The sequence below is a fragment of the Hyperoodon ampullatus genome (assembly GCF_949752795.1).
Source record: "Hyperoodon ampullatus genome assembly, chromosome: 10".
NCBI classification, from domain to species: Eukaryota; Metazoa; Chordata; class Mammalia; order Artiodactyla; family Ziphiidae; genus Hyperoodon; species Hyperoodon ampullatus.
The window spans coordinates 39786660-39811395 of NC_136923.1; the positions used below are offsets into that span (position 1 = coordinate 39786660).

The 24736-nt window shown below is 59.2% G+C and overlaps 2 protein-coding genes across 3 annotated transcripts; both read left to right on the top strand.

Annotated features, from left to right (window-relative positions):
* Positions 1–1353: 1353 nt before the first annotated feature.
* LOC307059400 (laminin subunit beta-2) lies at positions 1354–12842 on the top strand. The gene is made up of 32 exons (XM_079713340.1): positions 1354–1439; positions 1557–1729; positions 1821–1956; positions 2038–2111; positions 2517–2705; positions 2796–2859; positions 3094–3296; positions 3386–3506; positions 3844–4032; positions 4235–4414; positions 4536–4648; positions 4917–4996; positions 5086–5218; positions 5415–5573; positions 5651–5778; positions 7520–7652; positions 7820–8012; positions 8090–8233; positions 8480–8711; positions 8795–8958; positions 9039–9263; positions 9350–9567; positions 9671–9767; positions 9858–10230; positions 10330–10514; positions 10588–10829; positions 10909–11257; positions 11588–11795; positions 11873–12014; positions 12098–12274; positions 12366–12525; positions 12596–12842. Exons 1-32 carry the CDS (start codon positions 1355–1357, stop codon positions 12730–12732), a joined length of 5406 nt encoding a protein of 1801 aa, XP_079569466.1. The 5' UTR covers position 1354; the 3' UTR covers positions 12733–12842.
* A 1990-nt stretch (positions 12843–14832) lies between these two features.
* USP19 (ubiquitin specific peptidase 19) lies at positions 14833–24381 on the top strand (the record flags this gene model as incomplete). Of its 2 annotated transcripts, none has more annotated exons than XM_079713923.1 (26): positions 14833–14959; positions 15223–15261; positions 15647–15775; positions 15862–15995; positions 16069–16371; positions 16488–16704; positions 16835–16991; positions 17106–17177; positions 17293–17408; positions 17511–17731; positions 17814–18009; positions 18088–18221; positions 18331–18489; positions 18574–18684; positions 19170–19280; positions 19365–19466; positions 20231–20371; positions 20467–20585; positions 20804–20941; positions 21057–21364; positions 21470–21580; positions 21669–21885; positions 21969–22121; positions 22223–22383; positions 22465–22643; positions 23876–24381. In XM_079713923.1, the coding sequence occupies 26 exons, from the start codon at positions 14833–14835 to the stop codon at positions 24101–24103; spliced, it is 4083 nt and encodes a 1360-aa protein (XP_079570049.1). In that variant the 3' UTR covers positions 24104–24381. The 2 variants fall into 2 exon arrangements, with proteins under 2 accessions (XP_079570049.1, XP_079570050.1); XM_079713924.1 differs by having other exon boundaries at positions 14833–14956.
* Positions 24382–24736: the final 355 nt, after the last annotated feature.

The window sequence follows — 24736 nt, forward strand, 5'->3', positions numbered from 1 at the left end:
TCCAGTGGCCCTCTGACCTTGAGAAACTGGGAGGCGGCGGGTGTCGGGTGTCGGGGGGAGGGCGTCAAGTAAAACTTCCTGAGACCATCAAGTGCCCCTGAGATCCTGATAGATCCTTATCTCTGAGTGAGCTCAAATTCTGAGCCCCCTCTAGTATCCCTGAGCCCCTCAGATTGACTACCTGACCCCCCAGGTGTCTGGAGACCCCTACTCCACAAAACTGGTGCAACTCCCAGCAACCCTTAAAGTCCAGCAGATTGACTGCCCCCCTGCCCAGACTCTCCCTGTGAAGCCTAGTGATTCCCCTGAAGAACCCCAGCTTTCTCCCTGGGCCTACACCTCTGGGGTACTCTCCACCTGACCCCAGACAGTGGGCGCAGCTGTGGCAGCTCAAAGTCACTCCGACAGGGCCCTACAGACCCCCAGAATCTGTGGTCCCTACCGCAGTCCCAGGGGCCTGGGTGGGGCATGGACTCTGGGCAGCGCGCATTCCAAGCCCGGGCTCAGGCGCTCTCGGTGGGCCAGAAGGCCCGGAGTGGATGAAGAGCCATAAGATCTGGATTTGCTCGCTGCTGCTCTGGTCTGTTGTCGGTAACCAGCACTCATTTTCATAGTGGGAAACTGAGCTCTTCTCATGCCTACTTGTTGTAGTGATTGGGGGAAGCGGAGACCCTGGGCAGGAGATGGCCTTTCTCCATCTCCCCCCCTACCCCTATGTTGTCCTGGCCTTCCAGCCTGGCTGTCCATCCCACATCCCTGAATAGGGGAGCTTGACACCCTGAGTGCACCCTTCCACCTCCGCACTGATGCTGGAGTCCTGGGACTGAAAAGCCTAATTGATGGTGACTTCCACAGCACCAACGACACTGGGGACAAAGGCTAGTTTCCACAGGCCACTTGAGGTCTCAACGATCAGACTCCTCTCCTTTGTTTATGCCATAGCCCCTGCTTGGTGCGTCCCCTAACTATAGTGGCCTAAGGGCCCAAAACCCTGTGTTCCCCTGGCTCTGTGCAGACCTGGGCATGGGGGCACAATAAAGATTTGCAGGTGAGCCAGCCTGTGTCTAGTTTCTAGAGTGAGGGTCGTTTCCAGAGAGGTGGAGGTTTCTGCACGATGTTGTGCTCCTGCCTGAGATCCGCTCCGTGCTTTGCTTCCTGCCGTACTTTCCAACTTTGCTCAAAGTCGCCGGACTCCGAGCTAGTGGAGGGACCGCTGGACAGACAGAGGACCGAGTGGGGAATCGGCCAAGGACCCACGCAGGCAGAGTCAACACGGGACCCCAAGGGAGGGGATAGATGGGCGTGGGTCCTAGACCTCTCATCCCCCCTCATCCTGATTCCTCTCCTCTTCAGGATGGAGCGGGCCGCAGGGGAACAAGGGAGGGATCTGCGGGGACAGCCTGGGCCCTGGCAGCTTCTACTGGGCCTGCTGCTGAGTGGTGAGAGGGCCTGGTGAAGGCCTGGGGGTTGCGGGATGTGATGGTGGGTCCTGGGGTAGCTGGCTCTGGGGCTACGGGGTGGGAGCGCAGCAGAACCAGCTGACCCCCTGTTCCCAGTGCCGGCCACCGCCCTGGCCCAGGCCCTGGCCCCGGATGTGCCAGGCTGTTCGCGGGGAAGCTGCTACCCCGCCACAGGGGACCTGCTGGTGGGCCGTGCTGACAGACTGACCGCCTCATCCACCTGTGGCTTGCACGGGCCCCAGCCCTACTGCATCGTCAGTCACCTGCAGGTGTGGTTGGAGTTGAGGTGGGGGGCTGAGTCAGGGTGGTGCCGGCACTGGCTGAGGCACTAACGCTGATCCTGACCCTGACCCGACCCAGGACGAGAAGAAGTGCTTCCTGTGTGACTCCCGGCGCCCCTTCTCTGCTAGAGACAACCCAAACAGCCATCGCATCCAGAATGTAGTTACCAGCTTTGCACCACAGCGCCGGGCAGCCTGGTGGCAGTCAGAGAATGGTGAGGCTGTGGATGAGGTATGGGTGAGCAGGGCTGTCCACCAAGTAGCCTCAAGTCCCTGACCTCCGACTCCTGCCCCAGGTGTCCCCGTGGTCACCATCCAGCTGGACTTGGAGGCTGAGTTCCATTTCACGCACCTCATTATGACCTTCAAGGTGCCCGCGTGTCTGGGAGCCTGCTTGAAGCACCCTGCTTGGCTCCCCATTGCCCCTGAACAGAGTCCCAGCTCTTCAGCCCAGCCTCCCTGTGCTCATATGCTGTGCCCTGGCTGGATGGGAGGCTCTTTCACCTCCCACACCTTCTGTTGCCTCCCCCCTCCAGGCCTTTGTACACGCTGCCTCAATCCCAGGCTGGGTCAGGCGCTGCCTCCCTGGGCCCCGTGACCGCTGAGTCTCCCCACTAGAGGTGGCTTCCCTTCCTGATCCTTGCTTGGCTTCCCCTGGTCACCTCTACCTGTCTGTGAGCTGCTTGAGGGCAGGCCCCAGCTAGGCAGGGCTCTTGATGGGCCTGGGCTGGACTTGGGTCCTAGTGCCCGCTGATCAGCCATGCTCCCCACCCAGACGTTTCGCCCTGCTGCCATGCTGGTGGAGCGCTCAGCAGACTTTGGACGCACCTGGCACGTGTACCGATATTTCTCCTATGACTGTGGGGCTGACTTCCCAGGAGTCCCACTGGCCCCGCCACGGCACTGGGATGACGTAGTCTGTGAGTCACGCTATTCAGAGATTGAGCCATCCACTGAAGGCGAGGTGAGGGCTGGGATCTGGGCTTGGGGCAGAAAGGGGGCACGACGGGCATGAGGCAGGTCCAGTGTCTCTAATGACTCTATGCCCTTCCAGGTCATCTATCGTGTGCTGGACCCTGCAATCCCTATTCCAGACCCCTATAGCCCATGGATCCAGAGTGAGTGTTCCATTCTTTGAGGCTGGCGCAGTCCCAGCGTCCGGCTGGTGACTCTCTGGGGCCTCAGTAGCTATTCTGGGTGCTTCCTAGGGCAGATGCCAAGTCCAATTTAGCTCATATAGCTGTAGACAGGAGGTCTCCCAAGGTGACCTTGGCAGCTTCAGCTCCTGGGTGGGCATGGGGCAGCAAGAGCCTGCCTGGACAGCTGGCCCCCAACCCCTTTCCCCCACTTAGACCTGCTAAAGATCACCAACCTACGGGTGAACCTGACACGGCTACACACGCTCGGGGACAACCTGCTTGACCCACGGCGGGAGATCCGCGAGAAGTACTATTATGCCCTGTACGAGCTGGTTGTGCGTGGCAACTGCTTCTGCTACGGACACGCCTCACAGTGTGCACCCGCCCCAGGGGCACCAGCCCATGCTGAGGGCATGGTGAGGGTCTTCAGCTGGCTGGAGTAGGGCTGGGGACAGGGGCAGGCATGGCTGGACAGTGCTGACCACTTGCCTACCCACTCTGCTAGGTTCATGGGGCCTGCATCTGCAAACACAACACTCGTGGCTTCAACTGTGAGCAGTGTCAGGATTTCTATCATGATCTGCCCTGGCATCCGGCTGAGGACGGCCACAGTCACGCCTGCAGGAGTGAGTGAGACCCCGGCCCTCATAGCCCCAGGACTCTGTGGCCTGGCTGTGCCCTGGGCAGAACCTAGAGCTGGTTGGTTAAGCCCCAAACACCTAGGCTGTGCCTGAAGTGTATCCTGGTCTTGATGCCCCTGGGGGCTCCCTCAACCCTCTGCCACAGTCTGCTCTGGTTAGGGGCCCAGTATGATGCTGAAGCCTTAAAGTCCCTGAACCCCCACCCACAAATTCTGGCCTGTGGCAGGGACCTAAGGTGGCACTGGGGGCCCCTAAGCCCCTTACCCTCAGGACATGGTCCCTCAAGTGGCCTTTACCCTGCTCTTCCCTCCCCTCTCCCAAGAGTGTGAGTGTCACGGGCATACCTACAGCTGCCACTTCGATATGGCCATGTACCTGGCATCTGGCAACGTGAGTGGAGGTGTGTGTGATGGGTGTCAGCACAACACAGCTGGGCGCCAGTGTGAGCTCTGCCGACCCTTCTTCTACCGTGACCCAACCAAGGACCTGCGAGACCCAGCCGTGTGCCGCTGTAAGGCTGGAATTGGACATGGGAGAGGGAAGGCTGATCCTGGGGTATGAGCTGAAGTGCCAGACTGCTGTCCAGGTTGCAGGGATTTGGGGTGGGGGGATGGAGGGTGGAGCCAGACTGGGAATCTAGGGTGGGGGCTTGAGAGATGACTGGTGCTGGGCTAGTTGGCATAGGGTAACCCTGCACTTCTTTGTGCTCTCAGCCTGTGACTGTGACCCCATGGGTTCCCAAGACGGTGGTCGCTGTGATCCCCATGATGATCCTGCACTGGGGCTGGTCTCGGGCCAGTGTCGCTGCAAAGAACATGTGGTGGGCTCTCGCTGCCAGCAGTGCCGTGATGGCTTCTTTGGGCTCAGTGCCAGTGACCCTCTAGGCTGCCAGCGTATGTGCTTCCTGTCCTAACTCCCGTGCTGACCTTAACCCTTGACCTCTTACTCTGGACCCAACTGGACACGAGCACTGCCCCAGCTCCCCAAAGTGCTGATGGGTCTCCTTCCCCGCAGAATGTCAGTGTGATACACGGGGCACAGTGCCGGGGGACACCCCTTGTGACCGCAACAGTGGAGCCTGTTTCTGCAAGCGTCTAGTGACTGGACGTGGCTGCAACCGCTGCCTGGTGCGACTGGAGGGGCTGGGGTTCTGCACTTATCCTCAGAGGATAGGGCTGGGAGTGGTGTCCCTGCCCCACTGGGTGGGCGCTGAGGGCTTTGGGTCCAATCCTGGTTGAGAGGCCTCAGGTCTGGGAGGCCAAGGGTGGGAGCCAGTGGTCAGGGGGCCATCCTTTCCCCAAGGGGTGGTAGAGGCTGAGAGCCATCATTGGATTCCCTGCTGGGCAGAGAGGGGGGGGGTCTATTTCTGGCCCTCAGCAACCTCTTCTCCCCCAGCCTGGCCACTGGGGCCTGAGCCATGACCTACTTGGCTGCCGTCCATGTGACTGCGATGTCGGTGGTGCCCTGGATCCCCAGTGAGTACTGTATAAGGGGCCCTGGGAGGGGTGGGAAAAGATCCTGGGCGGGAAAGGGGATCCTTCTTGAGTAACCATGTGTTCCCCAGGTGCAACGAGGCCACAGGTCAGTGCCACTGCCGCCAGAACATGGTGGGGCGACGCTGTGAGCAGGTGCAGCCTGGTTACTTCCGACCCTTCCTTGACCACCTAACTTGGGAGGCTGAGGAAGCTCGGGGGCAGGTAGGGGGGCATTGTTGAAGGACAGGGCATGGGTGATACTATGGCTGGAGAGGCAGGGTTATGGGTGGTGCCTGGTGTAGGGAGGGTGTCTGCCTCGGGCAGGGCCTCAACTAGAGAGCTGGGGTTTGGGGACAGGCTGTGGCAAAAGAGGCAGTGCCTTGCCTGAGCCCACACCCCCAGCCTCATTGCTTCCCAGGTACCTGATGTGGTGGCGCGCCTGGTGACCCCTGGGGGGATTCCATCGTGGACTGGCCCAGGCTTTGTTAGGCTGCGGGAAGGCCAGGCACTGGAGTTCCTGGTGGCCTCTGTACCAAGAGCCATGGACTATGACCTGCTACTGCGCTTGGAGCCCCAGGTCAGACCTTGTGACACCTAACCCAGAGCTGACCCTCTGGGTGTGGGAGCATCTCATCCATCACCCCATTCCCCCAGGTACCTGAGCAATGGGCAGAGATGGAACTGACTGTGCAGCGCCCAGGGCCTGTATCTGCCCACAGCCCATGTGGGCACGTGCTACCCAAGGATGACCACATCCCAGGGACTCTGCGACCAGGCACCAGGTGAGGACACTAATGGTAGCACCTACAACTGTAGGGGGTTGTGGGTCAGCCCTAAGCTCCCTGCAGGGCACTTGGAAGACCCCCCTGCTCATTCATCTGTTCCTTCCTTCAAGTGCCTCCTCCTCCTGTGTACTGTTTGCCAGCTGCTGCTGGGCATGGCACTGGTCAGAGGAAGGAAGTAGACAGAACAAGACCTGCTCCTTCAGGGGTCTAAGTTCCAGAGGCCAAGGCAGGAAATAAGGGGAGCCCATTGATTGTCAGGATATGTAGTACCCTTGGAGGGAAGGGAGGGTGTCAGAGTACTCTGAGTGGGGACATAACTGGTCTGACTAAGGCTTTATTATATTTTGGGTAGTATTTGTTTCATGTATCTTTTTTCATCACTTTTTTCTTAACTTTTTATCATGTAAAAATAAAAATACATAGAAGCAGAGAATAGCATAATGAACCTGGCTGTACCCATTATAGACATTTTGCCAACTGCGACTTATGTTTAGCAAAGATTCCTCTAGTTTCTGAGAGGAGAATAGACCTAAAGGGCCAAGGTGGAAGCTGGGAGATCTGCTGGCAGCTATTGAGTTAGCTGAGTGACAGTGGGCTGGACACAGGTGTGGCAGTTGAGGTGGCGAGAAAAGGAAGTTTCCAGAGTGTTCCAGTGGCAGAGCTGATGGCTTAGGAAAGGGAGAAAAAGTGGAAAGGTGACTCTAGGGTTTTGGGCTTGGGCATCTGGATGGCATGTGTTCTTCTCTGAGATGGAGACATAGGAAGGAGCAGTTCTGAGATGCTTAGACATGGGGGACAAGGCCAGTGGGTGGTTGGATTTCTGTGTCTGGAATTACTGGAGGGCTCAGGTTGGAGATGTAAGTTTGAGACTTGTCCCTAAAGAGGTGGATCTAGATTAAATGACCAGAGAAAGGAAGGAGGAGCAGAACCAAGCTTTGAGGTACTTTAGTGTTAGAGCCCAGTAGAGAGGGAGTAGCTGGGGGATGGGGAGAAATCAGGAGTCGGCACAAGGTCCCAGAAGCCAAGAGAAGAGCGTCTCAGGAAGGAAGGCGCACTGACCTCACCGCATGCTGCTGGACGCTGGAGCAGATCAGAATAGAGGAGTGGCCGCTAGGTTTGGCTAAATGGAGGTCACTGGTGACCTTGGGACAGGCTGACTCTATGGCAGGCTGGAGGGGGCAAAAGCTCCCCTGGAGTGGGAGGCTAGACAGTGGAGGCAGCGACTACAGCTAGATTTTAGGGTTTTGTTGGTCAGGAGAGCAAAGACAAAGCAGCAGCCAGGGAGAGACTCGAATCTTGAGCAAAGGTTTTTTTCAGGGGGGATAAAAGAACCCTAGCATGGGTTTGCAGGCTGATGGGAATGACCTGGGGTGAGGGGAGGTGATGCAGTCTTGGTGAAGAGGAGCCGTGAATGGAGGCTGGAGGTCGAGGTTGGAGGAAGCGTAAAAAGGGCATTGAGGGAAAATTGGCAACCATTTGTGCCAGGGAAATGCTCTGGGGTTGCAAGGCTGTATGGAGTGTTCACAGCAAGACTGCACAGGTGATGATTCCAGTGACGGCACATTTATGGGAGTCTTCTGTAGAGATTCTCCGTCTGGCTGTCCAGCTGTTTTTGGCCTGGCCCAGCCCTAGTATCTTTCTTGGCCAATGATTTGGTTGCTGTGTGTGGGGTGGGGAGGCCCAAGGTGATTGATACGGGAACCCTGGGTGACCCCATACCTGTCCTCGCCTACCTCAGGTACATGGTGTTTCCCAGACCTGTCTGCCTTGAGCCTGGCATCTCCTACAAGCTGCGTCTCAAGCTGGTGCGAACAGGAGGAGGTGCCCAGCCTGAGGCCCCCTATTCTGGACCCAGCCTACTCATTGACTCGGTGACTAGTTCCCTCTTCCCACACCAACCAAGATGGCAGGGCCTGTGGGATGGGTCCTATAGTGGTGACTGTATAGAAGGGGTCTGTGGCAGTGCTAAGCTTAGTGTCCTGGCAGTTCCAACATGGTCCTGGGTCTGAACTTCATTCTTCCTTGCTCATCTCTTAAGCTGGTGCTGCTGCCCCGTGTCCTGGTGTTGGAGATGTTTAGTGGGGGTGATGCGGCTTCTCTGGAGCGCCGTGCCACCTTTGAACACTACCGCTGCCACGAGGAGGGTCTGGTGCCCAGCAAGACCCTTCCCTCTGAGGCCTGCGCCCCCCTCCTCATCAGCCTGTCCACACTGGTCTACAATGGAGCCCTGCGTGAGTGCCTGTGGTTTGGCTGGTGGGGTGGAGGTGTGTGGGCTCAGCTTGACCTGCCCTGTCCTCTCTCCCCACAGCCTGTCGGTGTGACCCCCAGGGCTCACTGAGCTCTGAGTGCAACCCCCATGGTGGTCAGTGCCTGTGCAAACCTGCAGTGGTTGGGCGCCGCTGTGACCTCTGTGCCCCTGGCTACTATGGCTTTGGCCCCACAGGCTGTCAAGGTATCACCTGCCCCTTTGTCCCTCCTGTTCTTCTCTCCACACACCGCCCCCACCTCTGCCCCGCTGCCACTACTGTTCTCCCTCCTTCTTCTGGCTCTGCTTCTTCCTTCTTCCAACTCTGCTTTGGACCCCATACTCTCAGCCCTGGTCACTTGCAGTTCTCTTCCATTCCCTGACCTTCTACCGTGACCTCACCCAAACTCCCCTCAAACCCTCTCCCTGGCTCAGTCTCTGCCTTGCCCCCAGCCTGCCAGTGCAGCCCTGAGGGGGCACTCAGCGGCCTGTGTGAAGCAACCAATGGGCAATGCCCCTGCCAAACTGGTGCATTTGGGCTTCGCTGCGACCGCTGCCAGCGTGGCCAGTGGGGATTCCCTAACTGCCAGCCGTGTGTCTGCAATGGGCATGCAGACGAATGTGACCCCCACACAGGCGCTTGCCTGGGCTGCCGTGACCACACGGGGGGTGAGCACTGTGAAAGGTGAGCCTGAAGCAGCTGTGAGTGAGCTGGTGGGTGGGCGGGCTGCTCAGGGATGACACAGCTCTTCCTCCTTCTCCCTGCAGGTGTATTGCTGGCTTCCACGGGGACCCACGGCTGCCATATGGGGGCCAGTGCCGGCCCTGTCCCTGCCCTGAAGGCCCCGGGAGCCGGCGGCACTTTGCTACTTCTTGCCATCGGGATGGGTACTCCCAGCAGATCATGTGCCACTGCAGGGCAGGCTACACAGGTGAGTGGGTAAGGTGCAGGAGTGGGATCAGGGTGGGGCAGCTGGGCTGAGCACTCACGCCTTCCCCCGACCGTGGGCAGGGCTGCGGTGCGAAACTTGTGCCCCTGGGCACTTTGGGGACCCATCAAGGCCAGGCGGCCAGTGCCAACCATGCGAATGCAGTGGTAACATTGACCCCACGGACCCTGATGCCTGTGACCCCCACTCGGGGCAATGCCTGCGCTGCTTACACCACACAGAGGGGCCGCACTGTGCCCACTGCAAGCCTGGCTTCCATGGGCAGGCTGCCCGACAGAGCTGTCACCGTGAGTGTGGGTATGGAGGGGATGGCTGAGGTGGGGCTCCCTGCTCCAGCTCCCCTTAACCAGTGTGCTCATCTTGGCTGGCATAGGCTGCACCTGCAACCTGCTGGGCACAGATCCCCAGCAGTGCCCATCCACTGACCGGTGCAACTGTGACCCAAGCAGTGGGCAGTGCCCATGCCTCCCCAATGTCCAGGGCCCTAGCTGTGACCGCTGTGCCCCCAACTTCTGGAACCTTACAAGTGGCCATGGCTGCCAGCCCTGTGCCTGCCACCCAAGCCGAGCCAGAGGCCCCACCTGCAATGAGGTATGGGACCTTCCTGTGGATCCCTGGGGAGATGGGGCCAGCTGCCTGCCTCACGTCTTGAGGGTTCAGCCTCTGACTGACCTCTGCCCTGTTCCCACTCTAGTTCACAGGACAGTGCCACTGCCATGCTGGCTTCGGTGGGCGAACCTGTTCTGAGTGCCAGGAGCTCCACTGGGGAGACCCTGGGTTGCAGTGCCGTGGTAAGGGGGCTCGTGGGGCCAGGGTGGATGGGGGACTTCCCAGGATGCCCCACTGGCACCCTAACTCTGTGGTCTGCCCTTTTCCTGCAGCCTGTGATTGTGACCCTCGTGGGATAGACACACCTCAGTGTCACCGTTCCACAGGTCACTGCAGCTGCCGCCTGGGCATGTCCGGCGTGCGCTGTGACCAGTGTGCCCGTGGCTTCTCAGGCGTCTTTCCTGACTGCCACCCCTGCCACGCGTGCTTCGGGGACTGGGACCGTGTGGTACAGGACCTGGCTGCTCGTACACGGCGCCTGGAGCAGTGGGCGCAGGAGCTGCAGCAGACGGGTGTGCTGGGTGCCTTTGAGAGCAGCTTCTGGCACATGCAGGAGAAGCTGGGCACTGTGCAGGGGATTGTGGGTGCCCGTAACGCCTCAGCTGCCTCCACTGCACAGCTCGTGGAGGCCACAGAGGAGTTGCGGTGCGGACGGGCTTGAGGATACATGGTGGGATGGGGCAGAGGCCCGATGCATTAGGGCTGAAGTCTCTATAAATAACATCTCCCCATCACCCCACGTAGGCGTGAAATTGGGGAGGCCACTGAGCACCTGACCCAGCTGGAAGCAGAGCTCACAGATGTGCAGGACAAGAATTTCAATGCCAACCATGCACTAAGCAGTCTAGAGCGAGACGGGCTTGCACTTAATCTCACACTGCGGCAGCTTGACCAGCATCTGGACCTGCTCAAGCATTCAAACTTCCTGGGTGAGTTGTTGGCCAACTAGGCGGGTGGATCAGGGTTGATCTTCAGCTGACTGCCTGCCTCTGCCCGACTTAGGTGCCTATGACAGCATCCGCCATGCCCACAGCCTGTCTGCAGAGGCAGAACGTCGTGCCAACATGTCAGCCCTGACAGTGCCCAGCCCTGTGAGCAACTCAGCAGGCACACGGCACCGGACAGAGGTGCTGATGGGTGCCCGAAGGAAGGACTTCAACCGCAAGCACATGGCCAACCAGCAGGCACTGGGCGAGCTCTCTGCCCATACCCATGCCCTGAGCCTGACAGGCATAAATGAACTGGTGAGGCACAAGTGTCGGGTGGGACATATGGGTGTAGCTGTTCCTTCCCCCAGGCCCTGACTTGTTCTGTGCCTGGCAGGTGTGTGGGTCCCCGGGAGATGCACCCTGTGCTACGAGCCCTTGCGGGGGTGCCGGCTGTCGGGACGAGGATGGGCAGCCCCGTTGTGGGGGCCTCAGCTGCAGTGGGGCAGCAGCCATGGCGGATCTGGCGCTGGGTCGGGCCCGCCACACACAGGCAGAACTGCAGCGGGCATTGGCAGAAGGTGGTGGCATCCTCAGCCAGGTAGCTGAGACCCGTCGGCAGGCAGGCGAGGCACAGCAGCGGGCCCAGGCAGCCCTGGACAAGGCTAATGCTTCCAGGGGACAGGTGGAACAGGCCAACCAGGAACTGCGGGAACTAATCCAGAGTGTGAAGGACTTCCTCAGCCGTGAGCCTCCCTTGTGGCCCAGGCCATGTAGTGTTTCCCCCGTGTCTGTGTTCCTACTTGGGTCAGGGCCTGCACTGTACCTGTGCTTGTGACCACAGATGGGCAAAGGCTCAGGGTGTCTGGACCCTGAGCCCGTGCCCATATGTAGTCCCCAAGTCCACAACCCTGAATCTATGTCCCATGTATAGTCCCTGTCATTGTGGTTACATCCTTATGCCTATTAGCAAATCCATACCCCATGTGTGGTCCCTGAGTCCATACCCTAAGACTGTGTCCCCATGCCCATGCTGGGGAATCTGTGTCCTTAAGCCCTTGCCTGTGTCCCCATAGAGGAGGGGGCTGATCCTGACAGCATTGAGATGGTGGCCACACGGGTGCTAGAGCTCTCCATCCCAGCGTCACCTGAGCAGATCCGGCACTTGGCGGGCGAGATTGCAGAGCGGGTCCGGAGCCTGGCAGATGTGGACACGATCCTAGCGCATACTGTGGGAGACGTGCATCGGGCAGAGGAGCTACGGAAGGATGCACAGCGGGCACGGTCTGACCCCAACCTTGGACCCCATCCTTGACACCTGGTTCTGATACTTGCAGGTCCTGATTCCCTCTCTTCTCCAGGAGCCGGGCTGAGGGTGAGAAACAGAAGGCAGAGACAGTACAGGCAGCGCTGGAGGAGGCCCAGCGGGCACAGGGTGCTGCTCAGGGTGCCATCCAGGGGGCAGTGGTTGACACACAGGACACAGAGCAGACCCTGCACCAGGTGTGGTCTCCCTGGGACATCAGTGGGGCAAGGTTGTGAGCATGCTGCATAAACCTGTTTAACCCTAGGCCCACCCATGGCAGGTGCAGGAGAGGATGGCAGGTACAGAGAAGGCATTGAGCTCTGCAGGTGAGCGGGCTCAGCAACTGGATGGTCTCCTGGAGGCTCTGAAATTGAAGCGAGCAGGGAATAGCCTGGCAGCCTCTAGTGCTGAAGAAACAGCTGGCAGTGCCCAGAGTCGTGCCCGGGAAGCTGAACAGGTGGGTTGAGGCAGAGCCAGTTGGAAGGGGTGGGGCTACAGGCTGGGCCTCCACTGGGCCACCACACTGCCCCGGACCTCTATATCTGCAGCTGCTGAAGGGCCCACTAGGTGACCAGTACCAGACAGTGAAGGCCCTGGCTGAGCGCAAGGCCCAGGGTGTGCTGGCTGCGCAGGCACGGGCAGAACAACTGCGGGATGAGGCTCGCGGCTTGTTGCAGGCTGCTCAAGACAAGCTGCAGCGGCTGCAAGGTGAGGATGGGATGCCAGAGATGTGGGACTCTGGGAGAAGGACCCTTCATCTGAGACCTCTCTCTCCTAGAGCTGGAAGGCACTTATGAGGAGAACGAGCGGGCGCTGGAGGGCAAAGCGGCTCAGCTGGACGGGCTGGAGGCCAGGATGCGCAGTGTGCTTCAAGCCATCAACTTGCAGGTCCAGATCTACAACACCTGCCAGTGACCCCTACCCGAGGCCTACCCCAGTCCCCAGCCTCGCCCCGCACGCATTACTGCCTGTGCATGGAACAGTCCCGAGCCTGGAAAGGCCCCCAATAAACCAGTGTGAATCCCCTCTGTGTGACCAACTCTGATTTGGGGAGGGCGGAGTCTCTGGGCGGAACCTAGAAGCTGCCACCAGCAGGGCCCCACCGAGGCCAAGGCACCGGAGCCCCGCCTCCTCCGTTCGGCCCGCCCCGGAGCTGCTCCCGCCGGAAGTGCGTCACCAGCTCTGCGTTCAGGCACCCGCGGCCGTAACTGGAAGTGGAAACAAAACAAGCAGCTGAGGCGGTGGTGGCGGCGCCGGGACGGGGGAGGGGCGCGCCGGAACCGGAACCGACTTGACGCCGGAACCGGAATCGAGAGCGGGTTGCCAGGGCCCGAAGAGGGCTGGCTGCAGCGGCCTCGCTCGGTGAGTGGGGCTGGCCGCTGCTCGCCTGTCTCGCCGGAGCGGGGAGGCCGAGACGCGGGCCTGCGGCGACCTGTTCAAGGTCACGGGCCGTACCAGTCTCCACCCCTCGAGCCCTGCGGCGTGCCGGGCCCACTGATGCAGGCGGGGCGGTTACACTAAAGCCTGTGGCCGGCCTGCCGTCTCGGAGAGGGTTGGCGGCGAGCGAGGGCGGCTTCCTGGAGGAGGTGGTGGCGGGCCCAGGGTTCGGAGGCTGGAGCTGGGTCGCAGCCCGGCCGGGGCGCTGGTCTGTGGTCAGTAACCCCGCGCGGCCGTATTAGGCCACCTTGGGTCTCTAGGCAGCCCCTTTCCCTCCTCAACGTCCCAGGAGGAGAGGGTAGGGACGCGACCTTCAGTTGGGGCCTGGGAGCAAAGAGGCGGCAGATGTCCACCCCTCGATTCTGGACCTGTCGTCACTGAAGATCCAGCCCACCAGTCCCACATCTGACCCGTAGAAGAATCCCCCCGTCCCCCGCCAAACCTCCGCTCCCCACACCCACACACTCAAACACTCTGGGGAACACAGACTAGTCACTGTCTGTCCTACTACTGTCTCAGGCCATGCTTGAGGCGGCCAGGGGTCCTGGATCCATGGTTCGTTCATCCCCACCCTTATCTCAATTTTGAGAACTTTATTTTGGATGGAGAAACAGCCCAGAATCCACTGGTGGGTCTGTGGGAAACTGGCTAAGAGCTGATGAGGGGGTGGACATGGGAAGGAGGGGGATAATGTCTGTTTCAGTCTCAGACTGCATGCCCACCCTGAGGCAGAGATGCTGCTGAAAGGGAAATGTGACATCTGAATACCCTTTTCACCTTAGCTTCTGCAGGCTCCTCTTTGCATAGGAGAACGGCTGGAGAGAGGAATCTCTCCAGATACAAGGAAACAAAAACAAAAACAAAAACCAAGCAGTGCACAGAAGCAGGTTCAGAGGAGGGTGGGAACTGGCAGGTGGCAGGTGGGGCTCCTTAACCTCAAGATGATGTCTGGGTAGTGGTAGCACCTGGGCTGGGCCTGTTTTCAGCCACAGAGCCTGGCCCTCCTGCTGTTTAATTGTCTGTCTCCTCCTTTCCTGCCTTCCTCCTACTTCTCGGGTGGTGACTAAGCAGCCAGTGAGAGTGAAGGAAAAGTGAACACCCTGCCCAGTGCGCCAGCCCTGTGGGCTGGAGCTATGGCTCCTCTCCAGATTGGAGGAGCCTGGTCCCAGGCCATGGCTGCCTTGACCTGACACCTCCTCAGTGAGGCTTCTCTCTTTGTGGGTCTGTATGGCAGGCATCTAGGAGGCTCAGCCAGAAGTGGTTGCTTCTACTTGCATTATTTATTCCCCCTTAGGAATAGTCTGAAAGTATCCAGGGCCACATCAGGTAGTAGAGAGATATTGCTCCGTAGGCTCAGAAGTGTCCCAGGTTGCTGAGCCCTGGGTGTAACCAAGGAGCAAATTTGGGGCTTTGGTAGTGATCACTTGTCCCCTTCTCGTTAGGCTGTCACTTCCTTGCTGGAGAATTTGTCCACAAAGAGTTGCCAAGATAGCTGGGCCAGGAAGAAAGCGCCGTAGCCCTGACCCAGACACCGTTGCCGACCCCGGGGCACTCTGGCTGTCACCCAAGCGGCTCAAGATGTCTGGTGGGGCCAGCACCACAGGTCCAAGGAGAGGGCCCCCAGGACTGGAGGAGGCCACCAGTAAGAAGAAGCAGAAGGATCGAGCAAACCAGGAGAGCAAGGATGGAGATCCTAGGAGAGGTGGTAGTGGCATTCCTGGAGTGCTTGGTGCCTTCCCCTCCTCCCTTCCTGCTGAGCATACAGATTGGGGATTGGGAGATGACGTTTTTGCTGTTCCTTCCATCCTGGTCTGATGCTGAGAGAAGGACCAATGGCAGGCTGGGTAGAGCCTCAGTTTTGAAGTTGGGGTACTTGGCTGAAGTCCTAAAGATGGTGTTTGGTGGGATGTTAGAGTCTTGGAGGCTGCCTGTCCATCATCCTTTCCCTGTTCTTTCCTTTGTTGTCAGGGTCAGCGTTCACTTCTCGGGAGGAGCCGACCAAAGAGGGTGAGTAATGAATAAGCCTTTTGGATGATAGAGTGCTAGGGGAGAGGAGGGAGCACTGGGGATATAGCCCTTATCTAGAGCAGTTGCATTAGGGCTGGGTGTCTGGTACCTGCTTACCCCCATCAAAATTTCATGGAGGGCTTCCCTGGTGGTGCAGTGGTTGAGAGTCCGCCTGCCGATGCAGGGGACACGGGTTCGTGCCCCGGTCCGGGAAGATCCCACATGCTGCAGAGCGGCTGGGCCCGTGAGCCATGACCGCTGAGCCTGCGCGTCCAGAGCCTGTGCTCCGCAGCGGGAGAGGCCACAACAGTGAGAGGCCCGCGTACCGCAATGAAAAAAAAATTCCATGGAGACCTTCACAGTCTTTTTGACACTCCCTTTGTAGAGTTGTTGCTCGATTGGAGGCAGAGTGCTGATGAGGTGCTTGTCAAGCTGCGTGTGGGAGCCGGTCCCCTGCGGCTGGAGGAGGTAGATGCTGCTTTCACAGACACAGACTGTGTGGTGCGGCTTCCAGGTATGTCCATCTGCTTTGAGCCCAGCAGTATACTTGAATCCTTTGATATCCCCTACCCCAGCTCACTCCTCCCACTCTGTTGCCAGGTGGTCGGCAGTGGGGTGGTGTTTTCTATGCTGAGATAGAAAGTTCTTGCACCAAAGTGCAGGCTCGCAAAGGTGGCCTCCTGCAGCTGTCACTGCCCAAGAAGGTACCTCTGCTCACGTGGCCCTCTCTCCTGGTAAGTTCAAGAGCAGAGTAGGGTAGGGATACTCAGTGTAGTTAACAGGGCCTGACTGCTGTATCTTTGGCAGAAGAAACCTCTTGGGACCCAGGAGTTGGTGCCAGGGCTGCGGTGCCAGGAGAATGGGCAGGAGCCGTCTCCTGTTGCCCTGGAGCCAGGCCCTGAGCCCCGCCGGGCTAAGCAGGAGGCCCGGAACCAGAAGCGGGCCCAGGGCCGTGGTGAGGTAGGCGCAGGGGCTGGCCCTGGGGCCCAGGCAGGGCCCAGCGCCAAGAGGGCTGTGCATCTCCACAGAGGGCCGGAGGGGGAAGGGTCCAGAGATGGCCCTGGACCCCGGGGTGATGCCCCCCAATTCCTGGCTGAGCCGGCCACCCAGGTGAGAGTGGGATGCCTGCTTGGGAGTTGGGAGGTGAGGGGGAAGGGTGTGGACTGCAGTGGGGGGCCGCCTGCGAGACCCAGGGCTGATCCTGCCCACAATCTCGCCATGAACAGGCTGAGGCTGAGGAACAGCTCCGTGTACCACCACTGAACCCCCAGACCTGCCTCCTGGGCTCAGAGGAGAATCTAGCACTTTTGACAGGAAAGAAGGCAGTAGCCCCCAGGAATGACCCAGTATCCCCAGTCATGGCCCGGAGCAGAGACCCTGAGAAAGATGATCGTTCCAAAGAGGAGATGGCAGTGGCAGCAGATGCTGCAGCCTTGGTGGATGGTAAAGGTGGGGCTGGGGGTGGGCAGGCAGAGCTCTAGTTTGGGTTGCAAGGTTGGTGGGTGGGTAGGAAGTAGAGTAGGAACAGGCTGGAACCTGTCCTGGGTGGTGCTGAGATGTGGTCTCAACGTAGAGCCCAAGTCCATGGTGAACCTGGCATTTGTCAAGAATGACTCGTATGAGAAGGGGCCGGACTCAGTGGTGGTGCACGTGTACGTGAAGGAAATCTGCAGGGACACATCTCGAGTGCTCTTCCGCGAGCAGGACTTCACGCTTATCTTCCAGACCAGGTGGGTGGGTGGGCAGACACACAGGGCAGACAGTGTGCTTCAGGCAGGACAGTGCGTCTCATGTTCTTTCTCCTGCCTCTTCTCCTGCCCTCTGCCCCTGCTCTGCCTCTACAGGGACGGAAACTTCCTGAGACTGCACCCGGGCTGTGGGCCCCACACCATCTTCCGTTGGCAGGTGAAGCTCAGGTGGGTGGTGCCCGGCCGTGCCACTGTGCCTGTCCCACCCTGGGCTCCATCCCCCTGACCCATCTAGCCCTGCATCCCCTCCACCTAAGTTTCTGAGTTTAGCCTCTTCCTGCAGGAACCTGATTGAGCCAGAGCAGTGCACCTTCTGCTTCACAGCCTCTCGCATCGACATCTGCCTCCGTAAGCGGCAGAGTCAGCGCTGGGGGGGCCTGGAGGCCCCAGCTGCACGAGGTCTGCACACGAGCTCCCTTCATTGCCCAGTCCTCATGACCCAGAGCCCCACTCCGTGCCACATGCTGCTAACCACCAGCCCCACCATTCCCCCTTTTTAAGGTGCAGTGGGTGGTGCAAAGGTAGCCGTGCCGACAGGTCCAACCCCTCTGGATTCAACCCCACCGGGAGGTACCCCCCACCCTCTGACAGGCCAGGAGGAAGCCCGGGCTGTGGAGAAGGAGAAATCCAAGGCTCGATCTGAGGACACAGGCCTAGATGGTGTGGCAGCCCGCACCCCCATGGAGCATGTAGCCCCAAAGCCAGAGCCACACCTGGCATCGGTGAGAATCCTGGGTGGGGAGGGCCAAGGATGAAGGCTGGAGAGCCCAGGGCTGCTCTCTCATGCCCCTCTTGCTCCCACAGCCCAAGCCCACATGTATGGTGCCTCCAATGCCCCACAGCCCGGTGAGTGGAGACAGCGTGGAGGAAGAGGAGGAGGAAGAGAAGAAGGTGTGTCTGCCAGGCTTCACTGGCCTTGTCAATCTAGGCAACACCTGTTTCATGAACAGCGTCATCCAGTCTCTATCCAATACTCGAGAGCTGCGGGACTTCTTCCACGGTGAGAACGGGGGCTTGGAGCCCCGGGGATGGGGGATATCTTCCCCTGCTCATACCTCTACTTGGTTGCTGTCCCTAGACCGCTCCTTTGAGGCCGAGATCAACTACAACAACCCACTGGGGACTGGTGGGCGTCTGGCCATCGGCTTTGCTGTGCTGCTCCGGGCACTGTGGAAGGGAACCCACCATGCCTTCCAGCCCTCCAAGTTGAAGGTGATCTGTGGCCACTCCTACCCTTGGCTGGAGAGGGTGGGAAGGGCCAGCCAGCTGGGTGCATGGTAGGTGCTGGGGCTCCATGCTCACATCTTGCCCCTGCTTCCAGGCCATTGTGGCGAGCAAGGCCAGCCAGTTCACAGGCTATGCACAGCACGATGCCCAGGAGTTCATGGCTTTCCTGCTGGATGGACTGCACGAGGACTTGAACCGTATTCAGAATAAGCCCTACACGGAGACCGTGGACTCAGATGGGCGACCTGATGAGGTCAGAGTTGGGGGCAGAGGTGGACATGTCTCATGCACGTCCCAGTCCCCAGGTCTCCTCAGTTCTCACCACTCTGCTCCTCAGGTGGTAGCTGAGGAAGCCTGGCAGCGGCACAAGATGAGGAATGACTCTTTCATCGTGGACCTATTTCAGGGCCAGTACAAGTCGAAGCTGGTGTGCCCCGTGTGCGCAAAGGTGTGACGGACTGTCCTAGAAAGACACCCCAGCTTGTCCTAGCTAGCCTGGTCAGAATGGGGTCAGAGGCATGTGCATCTTTAGGTGTTGCAGGGCAAGATTTGGGCAAAGACGGTGAGGGGGAGGCCTTAGGCCCTGTGTGGGCTGCAGAGGTCAGGCTTGGTAAGCTTCCTGACTGAGTTAAAAGTGATGTTTGGGTGATGTAAGGTGGGGTGGGGATGGCTAAGATTGGAAAGGCACAAGGTGTGCAAGTGAGGGGCAGATGGTTAAAGCGGCTTGGCTGAGGAAGGCCTCAACTACCAGAAACAGGGATTGTTCTCTCCTAATGGTTCTCCTGGTCCATCTAGTGTAGTCAAGCCTGAGAATTTGCTGGTTGGCTGTGAGACCCTGAGAGCCATCCAAGGGCGTGGATTGGGCTCTCAGGGCACAAGCATCCTGCCCCCCACTCCCTCTGTGGCCACCCAGTGGCAACTGTACATTTGCAGGTCTCCATCACTTTTGACCCGTTCCTGTACCTGCCGGTGCCCTTGCCACAGAAGCAAAAGGTTCTCCCCATCTTCTATTTTGCCCGGGAGCCCCACAGCAAACCCGTCAAGGTGAGAAGTAAGCCCGTATTGCTGGGCTTTTGCAGAGACCCTGGCCTACCTCCCACCATGGACTCTGTACTCTTGTCACCACAGTTTCTGGTGAGCATCAGCAAGGAGAACTCCAGTGCAAGTGAAGTGTTGGACTCCCTGTCTCAGAGTGTCCACGTGAAGCCTGAGAACCTGCGTCTGGCTGAGGTGTGTCTGTCTTTCCAAGGCTCTTACGCGCATGGACACGTGTCTGTGTTTGCAGCGTGCAGATACGTGTGTACGATCATTAGCATCTGTACGTGTACACACAAACTTGCATGTGACTGCACCGAGACAGGTGGGGTGCTATTGGTTGAGACATGGTTGAAACCAGGCATTTGGGCTATGTAACTGAGGTGTCCTCAGTTCCCAGCTATCATCTGGATTTATTCTCCCTTTTGTTGTTGGCCCTCAGCTGCTCTTCCTTCTTCAGACAAGGAGCTTGAGCTGCAGGACTAGCCATCCACCAGCTATAGACGTTCTCCATCCATTCTGCTTCTCCCTCCTGTTTTCCCAGATCTGTGTCCCGGTTTTCCCCAAAGGTTCCTAGCCTGCTGCCTGGTAGTGTCCTTTACCTTGGGGGTAGAGGTAGGGAGATGCCTCCTTGAACGTGGCCCCTTCATAGTAGCCATGGTGCAGTCTCAGCAGGGCCCACTGGTTGGCAGCCGGGTAGAGGCCCTTGGTGTGGAGAGCTGGTATGGTTGATAACCTGCCCCAATCCTGGTCTTTTCATGCTCTGTGATGCACCAGGCTCCTTATTCCATTGGGCACTGAGGCGGGGGCCAGCAGAGGCGTATACTTCTTTTGGGCTACAATCCCCAACCCTACCCCCACTGACCCAAGATCAAGGTCAGATCTTCTTCTTGTGCTTTGGGGCAGGGCCAGGGAAAGGGCTTGTCCTCACATAGGATCTGTGTGTTCTCTGTCCCCAGGTGATTAAGAATCGCTTCCACCGTGTGTTTTTGCCCTCCCACTCACTGGACACTGTGTCACCTTCCGACACGCTCCTCTGCTTCGAGCTGCTATCCCCAGAGTTGGCTAAGGAGCGGGTGGTGGTGCTAGAGGTGCAGCAGGTGAGTGGAGGCCAACCTGATGGCACAGGGCCCTGATGGGGGAGGTGGGCATTCCTGCCTGGCCTGGCCTCACTGAGGCAAATGACCCACCCTAGCGCCCCCAGGTGCCCAGCATCCCCATCTCCAAGTGTGCAGCCTGCCAGCGGAAGCAGCAGTCAGAGGATGAGAAGCTGAAGCGCTGTACCCGTTGCTACCGCGTGGGCTACTGCAACCAGTGAGGACTCCCGTGGTCTCCCCCCGTCCCTCCTCTCCACCTTCCACTTGCTGCCCTACCTCTTCTCCACATAAAGGCACATATATTTTAAGCCCTCTACCTGCCACCCCACTCTACCAGACCCTGGGGGAGGCAGGGCTGGCATACCCAGTTCCTTGGTCTAGCCCTAGTGTAGAGGTGGGGCTAAGGCCCTAGTCTTACCTCCTCCTTCTCTCCAGGCTCTGTCAGAAAACCCATTGGCCTGACCATAAGGGCCTCTGCCGCCCTGAGAACATTGGCTACCCCTTCCTGGTCAGTGTACCTGCCTCACGCCTCACTTATGCCCGTCTTGCTCAGCTGCTAGAGGGCTATGCCCGGTAAGTGCCCAGTGGTTGGATTAAGGTGGTGGGGTAGGTGGGGGGTGGGGGTGGAGTGCAGAGGTGCCGGACACGTTGGTCTGGATTCTTACTTGCTTTTGCTGCCTGTTACCAGGTACTCTGTGAGTGTGTTCCAGCCACCCTTCCAGCCTGGCCGCATGGCCTTGGAGTCCCAGGGCCCTGGCTGCAACACACTGCTGTCCACTAGCTCCCTGGAGGCTGGGGACAATGACAGGGACCCTGTGCAGCCACCAGAGCTCCAGATGGTGACCCCTGTGGCTGAGGGGGACACAGGGGTCCCCCGGGCCTGGGCATCCCCTGATCGGGGCCCTGTGCCCAGCACCAGTGGATCTGAGATGCTGGCCAGTGGGCCCATTGAAGTTGGCTCCTTGCCTGCTGGTGAGAGGGTGTCCCGGCCTGAAGGTAAAAGTCTGGTGAAAGGCTCTGGAGCTGGGGTAGGGGAGGTTGGAGGAAGCTTGTTTAGGCTCTGGTAGACAGGAAAGCTCTGATTATCATGTTCTTTCACAGCTGCTGTGCCCGGGTACCAACACCCAAGTGAAGCCATGAATTCCCACACACCCCAGTTCTTTATCTATAGAATTGATGCATCCAACCGAGAGCAGCGGCTAGAGGACAAAGGTGTCTGAGGCCGTGGGAGGGACCCCTGGCGTGGGTTGGGCTGGCTGCTCTCCACAGCTGCATGATTCTCTTCCCTGCCTGTTTCCAGGAGACACTCCACTAGAACTGGGTGATGACTGCAGCCTGGCTCTAGTCTGGCGGAACAATGAGCGCCTGCAGGAGTTTGTGTTGGTAGCCTCCAAGGAGCTGGAATGTGCTGAGGATCCAGGCTCTGCTGGTGAGGCTGCCCGTGCTGGCCACTTCACTCTGGACCAGTGTCTGAACCTCTTTACGCGGCCTGAGGTGCTGGCACCTGAGGAGGCTTGGTGAGGACAGGGCAGCAGGCAGGTAGTGGGGAAGAGTGGAGTGGAGGTCTGTTGGTCTTGACTCCGCCTCTGTCCCCTGTCAGGTACTGCCCGCAGTGCAAACAGCACCGCGAGGCCTCCAAGCAGCTGTTGCTGTGGCGCCTGCCGAATGTGCTCATCGTGCAGCTCAAGCGCTTCTCCTTTCGCAGTTTCATCTGGCGTGACAAGATCAATGACTTGGTGGAGTTCCCTGTTCGGTGAGCAGTGGGCCCTTGTGACTGTAGTCAGGGCATGGGGGCCAACGTTGGCATCCAGGGCACCTGTTGACTGTCTCACCTCTCTCTGGCTGGTACCACAGGAACCTGGACCTGAGCAAGTTCTGTATCGGTCAGAAAGAGGAGCAGCTGCCCAGCTATGACCTGTATGCTGTCATCAACCACTATGGAGGCATGATCGGTGGCCACTACACTGCCTGTGCGCGCCTGCCCAATGATCGCAGCAGCCAGCGCAGCGACGTGGGTGAGGGCACACGCAGCCAGCAGGATAGATGGTAGGGGTGTTGGTGCAGGGTATGTTCACACTCTTCCCACCTTGCCATAGGCTGGCGCTTGTTTGATGACAGCACGGTGACAACGGTAGACGAGAGCCAGGTCGTGACGCGTTATGCCTATGTACTCTTCTACCGCCGGCGGAACTCTCCTGTGGAGAGGCCCCCCCGGGCAGGTCACTCTGAACACCACCCAGACCTAGGCCCTGCAGCTGAGTCTGCTGCCAGCCAGGTGAGGCACGGGGAGGCTGCTCAGGCTAGTGGGGCCCAACTCACAGATGGGTGGGGGTAGGGCACAGCTTCCTCTCCTACAGCCCTAGGCCCCTGGAACCTTGGGATTTTTTTTTTTTTTTTTTTTTTTTTGTTGCGGTGTGTGGGCCTCTCACTGTTGTGGCCTCTCCTGTTGCGGAGCACAGGCTCCGGATGCGCAGGCTCAGCGGCCAAGGCTCACGGGCCCAGCTCCGTGGCATGTGGGATCTTCCCGGTCCAGGGCACGAACCCGTGTCCCCTGCATCGGCAGGCGGACTCTCAACCACTGTGCCACCAGGGAAGCCCGAACCTTGGGATTTTTAAGAGTCACAGACAGGGTTCCCTTACATCAAAGCCTTAGCCAGAGCGATTCCCAGGCTGCAGGGACACTTACAGAGGTACACACACGGCAACACACTGCCATTGGTGTGTGCATAGGCTACGGGCCAAGTAGCTGCTCCAAATTTCACTGGGTACAGTGGTGTGAACAGACTGTACCTGACACCTCCCAACTTTCCCTCTGCACGCTCCCCACATGCTAGCCCACAGACCCTCACTTGTGATCGTCCCTGTGTTCTGATGTGCACTCAGGACAGGGCCTATCCAGCAGGCCATAGCCTAGTGTGGCCATCACCCTCTCTGAGGTGAGCTTTTGTCCCCACTGCCTTCGGGATCTTCTGTCTCTTACTGACATGGGATGCCATAGGCCTGGTTGGTGGGCACACCGCAACTCTTTTCTGGACTTGTCTCCTTGCTGTCCTCTCCTCCCTTGAGCCCGCTATGCTCAGACTCAGACAGTGATCAGGATCTGGATGTAGGTGGGAGGGAGCCAGGAGATGACTCTGGGGTTGGCAGCTCTGTCCTCCATGAGCCAGTCTCCTCTGTGGGAAGCCTGGGCTAAAAAACTGACCAGCTAACCCTCACCCCCACCCCAACCCAACCCCCGCGGGGAAGTTGCATGTCGATTGGGGAGCTTCTTGAGGCCAAAATGCTATCAAGATTCGCCCACTGTGGTGCTCTCCATCTAGACAACCCTGTGAATGGCCCACTTGGCTCCTGCCTGCCCACCTGTCTGCCGCTTCACCAGGGATGTAGGGGGTTAGCGCCGGTTACATTGGGCGGGACTGTCATGGCCAGGGGTCTTGGGGACACTGGGTCCCCCTACCCCCTCACCCCCCCGCCCTGGGTGCTGATGGCCGTTTCCGCACACCGTAGGCTTCCCGGATTTGGCAGGAGCTGGAGGCCGAGGAGGAGCCGGTACCCGAGGGGCCTGTGCCCCTGGGTCCCTGGGGGCCCCAGGACTGGGTGGGCCCCCTGCCACGTGGCCCTACCACACCAGACGAGGGCTGTCTCCGATACTTTGTTCTGGGCACCGTGGCAGCTTTGGTGGCCCTCGTGCTCAACGTGTTCTATCCTCTGGTATCCCAGAGTCCCTGGAGATGAGCTTGCCTGCAGGCAGCTGCTATGAGCTGGCCTACCTACCTGCCCACCAGGCCATGCCTGCCGCTGTGGTGGGGACCAACTCTGGGCTTGGGCCTCAGTGTGTGCATCTGAGGGGAGAGGGTGGGGACTGTGGCTCCTGCAGGGGCAGAGCATCCTAGGGTGGGTATCCCGTCCAGCTGTCTGTCTGTTTGTCCTGCTGCTCCTACCCTTGGCCTGGGGCTTAGCCCTGTCCAAGCAGCTTCCTGTATTTAAAGTGTTAATAAAGTGAGACTGTTCAGGCCGATCTCGTCTCTCTGTCTCAACGCCGCTGCTGTCTGCGCCTGCCTTGGGGCCCTCCCTTGGGTGCCAGGGCTCCAAGCCAGCACCCCCGGGATGCCAGGCAGCATACTGGGCAGCCCCCAACCCCTGTCCTCATATTCTGTTGCAGGGACTAGGCCCTGGCCAGGCCCCCGACGTGGCCCCCACGCGGACAGCCCCTGAACGCTTCGCCCCCCCTGTGGACCGCCCAGCCCCCACCTACAGCAACATGGAGGAGGTCGATTAGCAGGTCCCTGGCTGGTGGGGGGACTGGGTTTGGGGGATCCCCCACAAAGGGCCAGCTCTTTGACGCTTCTCCTTCTCTAACCTAGAGGA